The sequence below is a fragment of the Sesamum indicum genome, linkage group LG8 (assembly GCF_000512975.1).
Source record: "Sesamum indicum cultivar Zhongzhi No. 13 linkage group LG8, S_indicum_v1.0, whole genome shotgun sequence".
Lineage (NCBI taxonomy): Eukaryota > Viridiplantae > Streptophyta > Magnoliopsida > Lamiales > Pedaliaceae > Sesamum > Sesamum indicum.
Genome location: NC_026152.1, coordinates 6,462,344 through 6,472,055, shown reverse-complemented (window position 1 = coordinate 6,472,055; position 9,712 = coordinate 6,462,344). Strand labels below are relative to the sequence as shown.

The 9,712-nt window shown below is 36.1% G+C and overlaps 1 protein-coding gene across 3 annotated transcripts; it reads left to right on the top strand.

Annotated features, from left to right (window-relative positions):
• On the top strand, window positions 873-8,840 carry LOC105167810 (N6-adenosine-methyltransferase MT-A70-like). Of its 3 annotated transcripts, none has more exons than XM_011087623.2 (8): window positions 873-1,103; window positions 1,767-2,905; window positions 3,146-3,244; window positions 3,445-3,528; window positions 3,616-3,971; window positions 4,394-4,610; window positions 5,842-5,921; window positions 8,138-8,840. In XM_011087623.2, the coding sequence occupies exons 2-8, from the start codon at window positions 1,814-1,816 to the stop codon at window positions 8,415-8,417; spliced, it is 2,208 nt and encodes a 735-aa protein (XP_011085925.1). In that variant the 5' UTR covers window positions 873-1,103; window positions 1,767-1,813; the 3' UTR covers window positions 8,418-8,840. The 3 variants fall into 3 exon arrangements, with proteins under 3 accessions (XP_011085925.1, XP_020551660.1, XP_011085924.1); XM_020696001.1 differs by having other exon boundaries at window positions 1,689-2,905; XM_011087622.2 differs by having other exon boundaries at window positions 873-1,143.

Sequence of the window (9,712 nt, the reverse complement as noted above, 5' to 3'; positions counted from 1 at the left end):
ATTTATACATTGAATCTTTATACAAAAATAAATTTAATCAACAACTTAGTAAATTATAATATTTTTTATAATTACAATTATTATTTAATATGATATATAGAACTTTATGTTATATTTTAATATATATTTGTATTACATTAAATATTTTTTAAATTGATAAGTAATTCACTTATGATTTTTTATTATTTATAAATTTATGCCAAAATTTAGTAATTTCTATTAATTAATCTAATAATAATAATAATAATAATAATAATGATGATGACGACGACGACGACGACGATGATGATGATGGTTGAACTTCTAATTATTATTTTATTATATATATAATGAGATTAAAAATTTTAATCAATAATTACGATATCTTAAAACTCGGGCTCCTGATTCATACGAAATTTAAATATATACAAGATTGTGTTCGTTAGATCATATCAGACGGTATAATTTAAAATCACATGGCCCGATTCAACGATACACCGTCTTGAATAATTACTCTTATGTTTTCAGTACGATATCTCGACATCTGTATATCCAATAAGTCTAAAACTTTACCAAATGTATTTTTTTATAAGTTTTATCGTATCTAATAGTCTGATCTGAATTTTGATGGCCCGATTAACCCATGTTGTTCAACAATGTAAGATGATAATTATATCAATGTTATACTAACATTTATAAATATATAAATTTTATAGATTGTGAACATTTATTAATTTCAACTATATCTATGTAAAAATTTTATGATCTCATGATTTAAAATAATAATAATAATAATAATAATAATAATAATAACAATAATAATAATAGTAGTAGTAATAATAATAATAATAGTAATACAAAAATTCAAAAATCAAAAACCCATCACTCTCTCTCTCTTGTTCTCGTTTCTTCTTCCTCTTTCTTTCTCTCTTTCTGTTTCTTCTCCATTCTTTCTCCTCTCTCCTTTAATCCATCTCTTAGATCCTAACCCCAAGCTCACGGCAACAAGGACGGCAGGTCGGCGACGAGGACGGCAACGAGTACGGCTTCCATCTTTCTCCTCTCATTTCTTCCCCAAACCCATCTCTTAGAACCCTAGTCCCAAACTCACGGCAACAAGAACGGTAAGTCGGCAACGAGGACGGCGACGAGTACGGCTTTAAGGCAATCCTTCTTTCTCTGTTGCATTTTACTTGTTCTTCTTTTTCTTGGGTTTGGGTGTGTTTTTAGGGGACTATGATTTGTTTAATTCTTGTTGTTGGATTACTTTCCAGCCTTAGTTCCTTACACTTTTGTTTGCTTTGAGAATTGTTTGTAAAAGGGTTGTAATGTTGTAAGGAAGAAGTAAAATTTCTGAATTTCCTCTCATCTCTTTCTTCTCTCCTTCCCACCTCCATTCTGCTGCAATTTTATTCAAATTTTCTGGAACAAATTTTCTGCTACAATTTTCTGGAACAAATTCTTGATCTCGAGCTCGAAATCACAGACTCGAGCTCGAGCTCGACAAAAATGGTCGAGTTCAACTCGTTGCCACCCCTACTCTGAAATATCACAAGAGATTGATTGCATGTTTTTTTACAAAATTATTGGAAGTGGACGGGCATCAACATATGTGAGCAATATAATAATAAGATGGGGGTAATTCGTAATTTTCCATAACTAGAAGGGGAGGGCTGTGTAAGTAATCACTCTTTTCTTTTCTTGTTCAGTTCTACCGTCTTCGATTTCAGGCAAACATACACAAAACCTCCACGAACCCTCACACGCACATCTTTTTCATGGTCCAGAAATACAACACTTGTTATAGATTGCAAGTTGAAAGAAGTAACAAGGGATGGAGGGTCAAGGTTTAGAAGAGAATGAAGATTCAATTTCAGCAATAAAGGAGATGAGGCGGCAGCTTGAATCCCGTATGGATACCCTCCACACGACGCAGGTAGACCTCATTGCCTCCCTCCAATCCCTGGTCCCGGACCTCGTTTCCTCTCTCGACCTCTCTCTTAAAGCTATTTCCGGTATTAACGACAAACCTTTTACCCCCCTCGCTCAAATTCTCCCATCCAAACCCAATTTAAGCAAAGCCCTTGTATCCAAATTTCCGTTAGAGAACTCCAAAGTCTCTTCTTCTGCCGCTCTCTCGAGGACTTCACCTAGAGAGAGTGAGAGGGCTTTGGTTGAGGAGAATGGTGGCCCACTTTCTGTTGTTAGGTCGATGGTGGCGGTCTGTTTGTTAGAGAGGGTGCCGTTTAATCCGATTGATTCCTCGACAGTGTTGAGGAAATTGGAGAATGATTCATCAGCTACGGTGGCTGAGAGGGCAGCACTGAGGGAGTTGGGTGGGGAGTCGGGGGCAATCCTTGCAGTGGAGATGGCGCTAAGGTCCATGGTGGAGGATAATGGTGGAGTGGACTTGGAGGAGTTTGTTGTGAGTGGGAAGTCAAGAGTGATAGTTATGAACATTGATAGGACTAGGCTTTTGAAAGAGTTGCCTGAAACTAAGCAGTTGAATGAGGGGAACTCCAATGATGGGAATAGGATAACTAAAGTAGGAAAGAGTCGGGAGAATATGATTGGTGGAGGAGGATTTGGTGTTGGGAGGGGAATGCAGGATATGTGGGTGGGAGGACCAATGATGATGGGGTCAAGGGGTGTTGGGCCGAGAGGGATGGGGATGATAGGGGTGCCAAGAGGTGTGGGGGTGCCGCCCCCAATGCATAGGCCATCTCCAATGGCCCCCAGTGGGCTGCAAGGTGTGGGAGGAAATGCCCTTGCGTTAAAACCGAGGACGGAGGAGGATGATATGAAGGATCTTGAGGCTTTATTGAATAAGAAGAGTTTTAAGGAAATGCAGAAGTCAAAAACGGGAGAGGAGCTTTTGGACCTCATCCACCGGCCTACTGCTAAAGAAACTGCTGTCGCTGCTAAAGTATGTGTTTGTTTGAAGAAAGTGATCTATTTAATTGTGCTTTTCATTTATTTCTACTTAATTCACTTGCATAGCGTGTTTATGATAACTAGAATGCGCATAGAGAGGGATCTTTATCTTCCGCATTTTCTTTTCTATACGGAGCATATACATACTGTTTGCCATTCTTGAAGCCACTTGTTGCTGGTCTATCAGGTATCAATCTAACTATCAATATAAATTCTGCTGATTTTGTATTAGTTCAAAAGCAAAGGTGGATCTCAAGTGAAAGAATACTGCTCCGCATTAACAAAAGAAGATTGCCGACGTCAATCAGGTTCCTTCATTGCTTGTGAAAAGGTGAGTGTAGAGCTATTTTTCTGTCTCTATTGGTGAAGGGGGTTTATCTGGAGGAAATCTCTCTTATTACTGTAGATGAAGTCAATCATTTGTTTATTTTCAGTATAAAATTATAGAATACCCTGGAACCCTTTTCACTACAAAGATTCTAGAAGTGACTTCGATTATATTGTATCTACTAAATCTTTCACTTGATTTAGGTTCATTTTCGGCGTATAATTGCTGCACATACTGATGTGAATTTGGGGGATTGTTCATTTCTTGATACCTGCCGTCACATGAAGGTACGCTTATATTGTTATTTCATTTCCTATTGAGATTTATTTGGCTACATGTTGAAACCAAATTACTGATACTTGTGTTGATGATAGACATGCAAGTATGTCCATTATGAGCTGGATTCAACTCCGGACGTATCACCTATGATGATGGGTCAAGCTACTTTACCCCCTCCCAAGCCATTGAAGCCTCAAAGTGCTCACTATTGCTCGGAAGTAGAGCTTGGAGAGCCACAATGGATTAACTGTGACATACGTTCATTTCGAATGGATATTTTAGGGCAATTTGGAGTTATAATGGCTGATCCTCCTTGGGATATTCATATGGAATTGCCTTATGGAACTATGGCTGATGATGAGATGCGCACTCTTAATGTTCCTGCATTACAAACTGATGGTCTGATATTTCTTTGGGTTACTGGACGTGCAATGGAACTTGGACGGGAATGGTATGCCTCTTTTTATATTGATTCTTCTTTATCTTAAAATGATGTACTTTTTACTGAATGGCCTTAATGCTACTGGTTGGAGGATCTATGTTATTAACTTAACAAGAATTAGATTACTGGATGATTTACCTTCAACCATCAAAGCAGCCCCAGCTGCTTCTTTTACTAGGAAAAAGTTATCTGGCTGAAAATTGATGGATGTCTGATAAAATCTATGCCACTGTGTTTATTAGTAGATTCATTAATGTAAAACTTTAAGCAGTAGGATCTCTATCATGTAAATTTTTGGAATAGTTAGACTATTGCATGATGTGGGAGTGTTCATATTCACAGTGATTAAAGAATGGTGCTGTTGCTTGTTCTATTCTCTTGCATAGAGAGTAAATTCATGTCTGGTTTGTTCGAATTTTACACTTGAGCAGTCTGGAACTTTGGGGGTACAAGCGCGTAGAGGAGATCATCTGGGTGAAGACCAATCAACTTCAGCGAATCATCAGAACAGGTCGCACTGGCCATTGGCTCAACCACAGCAAGGAGCATTGCCTTGTTGGAGTAAAGGGTAATCCTGAAGTAAATAGAAATATCGACACTGATGTCATTGTTGCCGAAGTTCGTGAAACAAGTCGTAAACCAGATGAGGTTAGTGGACATGCTACTATTCATAGTACAGTTAGGGAACTGACGAAGCTCATCTCTCAACATTTCTTTGCTTGCATTTGATTATTTCTTAATATGTATCTTTCCTCTTATAGAGCTGATACGCCAGTTCTTAAAGTACATGGATCGGGAACATCCTTTGGAATGAAATCCCATCAACTATTCCTCAAGTCACACTCTTAACCTCCTTAACTGACCACTCACTCTTAACCTCCTTAACTAACCTAACTTCCTTCTGTCCGCTGGATTGCGCTAATGTGTACTATTTGACCCCCTTCACTTTTATTACTTTATAATCAAATATCTGAAAATGGTTGATATACTTAGAACAATTCTGTATTTTAGGTTCTATGTTAAAGCTATGGTGTTTACATACAGTATACGTGTGTGTATATACATATATAAAGAAATCTATTGAAGAAGTAAGGTTTTAGTTATAATATGATATATTATATGTACTTAACATGTCTAATATTCATTGTGGAATATCAACATTAGATGTAAACATATACAGGTACTCATCCACGTCAGAATAAATTCAGCATCATTTGAATGTAAAATACACCCATTGGATATGTGCTGACATAAACAAATTTTGTTATTTTCATTTTTAATTTTCAACTCATAGGTTGTATCAAAGCCACAGAAGAACTTGGTTCCTCCTTTTTAATTGCATTAATCTTATTTTTTGAATCCTTTTTTCAATTTCCAAAATTTTTACGAAATTAAATTAGGTAATAAGGTTTTATAGCAAAGGATCATGTCTTACTAAACAGGTGGAATTTGCCTTCTTGATTGGAGCAAGACAACATGATGACAATCGAAAAATCACCAAAAATGAACTAGTCAAAAAACAAGAGTAGGGAAAAAGTTGAAATAGAAAATGAAGGAAAAGCTTGGTACTCTTTTTTTCTAGTTATTCACATCCTTGATGTAAGAAGGGGAATTGGCTTCTGTTAATTGAAAATTTACATAACCTGTTATAAAATGCTTGTGAGCATTCTCTCAATCCCAACACTGAAAACGGTGTTTAAACCATTCATCGCCTGAGTACAACAAACTAACTTGATATTATTTGACTTTGGGTGGGGGTTTGAACTGCCTATTTTCCAGAGCGATCAGTTAAAGTACCCTTTTGTCATAGTTCTCCAATTTAGAGTATACTGGGTTTTCCGAATACATTTGTGCCTAACACTTGCTTGATGTGTTATAGATGTATCCCATGCTGGAAAGGATAAGTCCCAGGACAAGAAAGCTGGAGTTATTTGCAAGGATGCACAACGTACAGGCTGGGTATGCTCTCTTGATTACTCTTCCAAGCTCCAACTATGGGAAGTATTTGTTTAGTGAAGATAACTAAAGGTCGTTAAACTGTTTATTAATCTGAACTTGATTTCTATGCCTTTTGAAAATTACCGGAATACGATTTTACTAATTACTCTGACCAAGAGAGTTGTTCTTTAGGATTTGAAAGGATTTATATAGTGTATCATCATGGGGGTTGACGAATTATGGGCTTGGACACCTCAAAGCTTACATATATATTAAGGGAAAATCACAAGTTATGTTGATGTCCTTTGTTCTTTCCTTCATATCTTATCTACAAACTCAATCAGCAGGTCTTCAGTATGGGAATAATCTTAAATGACAAACAAACAGTCAAACAAACTGAGTTCATTCCAGATTTATTAACTGTTACAATCGAATCAGTTTGCGAGGGTACTATAGAATAGTGGAGAACAGGAAATTGGAGGTAGAGCCAAAGCGGCTTGAGAGATGTTAAAATTTGCTTTCTGGTAAAACCTACTTGTGTATTTCTACTGGGTTGAGAAATGTCGTCTAGCTCTCCTTTCCTTCCCCAAAATTATATTATTAAAGGGGTGTAGTTTCGTTTAGACGTGTATTAACGTAATCAATTCCTATTGGCAAAAACCCGAATTTACCGTGTTGAAAGTCCCCACCAATCCCAATTAGCTATCCGAGTCAATATCTGGGTTATATTTACTGGAGCAGGAATCCATGTGTTATGGTGATCGAAGATTTGAAACAAGATGAAGATATACGCCTATAAACTGATCTAGCTAACTCTACAGAAACAAGGGCATGAACACCACATTGCTCTGCAAGTGACAGCTCAATTTGCTAATTGACTTTATCTTGAGAAAAAATACGTTGTTTGGTTCTTAATGACTAAATGTTTGGGAGCTAAGCTTAGGCTTCTAGTTCTCGTGATGATAATCTGTATATTATATATAATTACAATCACATATGCACTACTGCAACATGGTTTGGCATATATTGCGACTTTTGTCTATTCTGAAAGCAATATCAAACACATCTTCATCCATTTTTAGCACTTTTCAGCAATATCAGAAAACAGTACAAAGCATTACTAATATTCCCATATACTACCCAAAATATCTCAAACTCAAATTTGCTTTTATAAACCAAACCTCCTCGAAAATAGCTCCAAACAGAGCCCTTGACTTTTCAACTTCAACCCTAAAGCTCCCTTTGGAGGGAAAATCATGGTGTTGCTACTATCAATATCACTTGATAATAACTACTGAAAAAATGACATAATATTCTGAACTTTATATATTTGCTTAACAAAATTTTTACTAGAACCTAAGCCTCATATCTTTAAACATCTAGTTTACCGTGAACTTGATTTTGTTCTGTATTGTTCTGTTGTGCATAAACTGACCTGATCTCGAGGGCCTGGACATATTGCTGCTCTTTTGACTATTTGTTTCCATCAACATAACTTTTTCTACCAATGGGAAACCTACTATAATCAGGCTCCTGACGTATGGCTCTCATTAGACAGGTTGACTGTAAACCTAGGCCTTGGAATTTGGTCATAGTGGTTATTGACTTAGGTGTTTGACTCGCTTTATATCATAATTATTCAGTTTGTTCTAAATTTGGTTAAGGGAAATATGCAAAGGGAAAAGTAAAGCTGGTCTTCTAAAATTAATTACATCTTAGCAGAAGTACGAACTTAGGCATTTTGTTGATCCGTTTGCTGTACTGGTGCTCATACTTGACAACTTGCCCATGTGTGATTCAGTTGTCTCCATACTTATTTTGTTGGATCAATAGGCATGTTATGTCTGACAAACTTATGCATATCACCCTAGAGTCCAGTAACATGGTCTTATTTGGAAATCCCATTCTCTTCCTTCTTTTTTCACATTCATTTCTTCCGTGTCACTTACCAGAAGTCCATTTATTGATATATTTCTTTTGCTAAATATTCATTGGCACTTCAACTGTTGGAAAGTGTTTATCACCACTGCTTCTGTCCACTCTTTCTTGGCTCTATCTCCTGTTTGATTCCTATGTGATACACACATGTGAATTGAGATATATCTAAGAAGGATACGTTGGAGGCTTTCTCAAAAAAGTGATCTTCAAATAGGCGTGGTTACAAGCTTCACTGGAGCTTTAAGTTTAAATTATTTCCTTTATATGTAGCTTCTCAAAAGATCAGTCTTGGTTGTCAGGTGGTTATCACTTGGTAATCAGTTGCAAGGAGTACGGTTGGTAGATGAAGGGCTACGAGCAAGATTTAAGGCAGCCTACCCTGATGATGATGTGCAGCCCTCGTCACCGCCAAGGACAGCTGCTATGGAAGTGGACCGCCCAGCTCCTCCATCAAGAAATCCATTTGTTGAAGGCGAACCCAAGTCCTCTGGACCCCAGTTCGCAGAGCCCACAGGTCCAGCAGTACCATATACTTTAAATGCAAAAGCAATGAGCGTTGATGGAGACATGACAAACTAAATCCAGTATCTAATTATATGTTTGAGAACTGATTCCCTCTTTGCTTCCAATCTCTTACATGATTGAATTCCGAGCCAAGTTTTTGTCTTACTTAGATAGCTGCCTTTATTGGCTGAATGATTAGTGAGCAGTTCTTATGTTAATGTTTCTCAAAAGATTAACTGTTATACCCTGTAAGGAAAGGAAAAAAACTTGTAGAATACATATTAACTTTCATCAGGTGGAGGCTGATAATCTGTCATCGCAACTCCTGGGAATTATTTGCCTGCTCCAATTAATTTTTCCAAGTAACAGTACTTGTTGATGGCTGATGTATTTTCTTCTGTGGTATGGTTCATCTGCCGTCGAGCTTTAGGGTAAAGTACAGCTTGCCCTCCTAAACAATGGTGCATGCAGCAGCAGGTATCCGCTAAAATTACCAATCATATTGGCAAAATTCTCAGTGGCGTATCGGGGCAACCGGTCTCGAGTATTCCACATCATGTACAGTGTAGAAGTTGGGACTGTATTTAGATTGATAATGTTGGAGTGACGAAATTCAGATTCATAATAATAAATCTTTTGAACATGGTAAATTTCATGTTACAGATGGTATCAAATTTTTGTCTTTTTGAATTTTATTTTGTAATGAATGTCAAACTTATTTGATGTCTGAGTTATTAGAAAATATTTTTCCAAATCATTTCATCCAAATATAGGGTAAATTACCACCTTCTTCTAGCCTTGTCTTGTTTTACCCTTGGTGCATCACTTGATCTGTACCCTCATAAATGTCTCGATTGCAATTTGATTCAAAATATAATTTTGTTAAGTCTACTTGATTGGTTCCACGAATTTTACAGAATGTAATACTTTTATTGGAGCGCGATGCACGGGTACAAATATATTTTTAATAGTAAATATATTATCTATAGTTAGTTTATGATATTATTTATGTATTTGTCGTTGAAATATTAGTATTATATAATTATATTTTCAAAATGAATTAATAATAATTATTTTAATTGATACGGAATTCATTTACTTGTAAATTTAATTGGAGCTATTAAATAAAAAGTATTTCTCAAAATTAAAATTTTATATTTCGTATTCGCTAATAATTATATTTCATTACCTTGTACCAAATCAATTAATATAAAAATAAAAATAATGACATTCAAAAGTTCAATAGTAAAATAAAAATAATTAGTCAAAACTCTTTAATTTGGATTATTTTAATAAGAAGTTTCATTTAATAAAAGATCAACAATATAAATATAGTAAGGGTACAATAAGAAAATGTACTGAGATAAAAG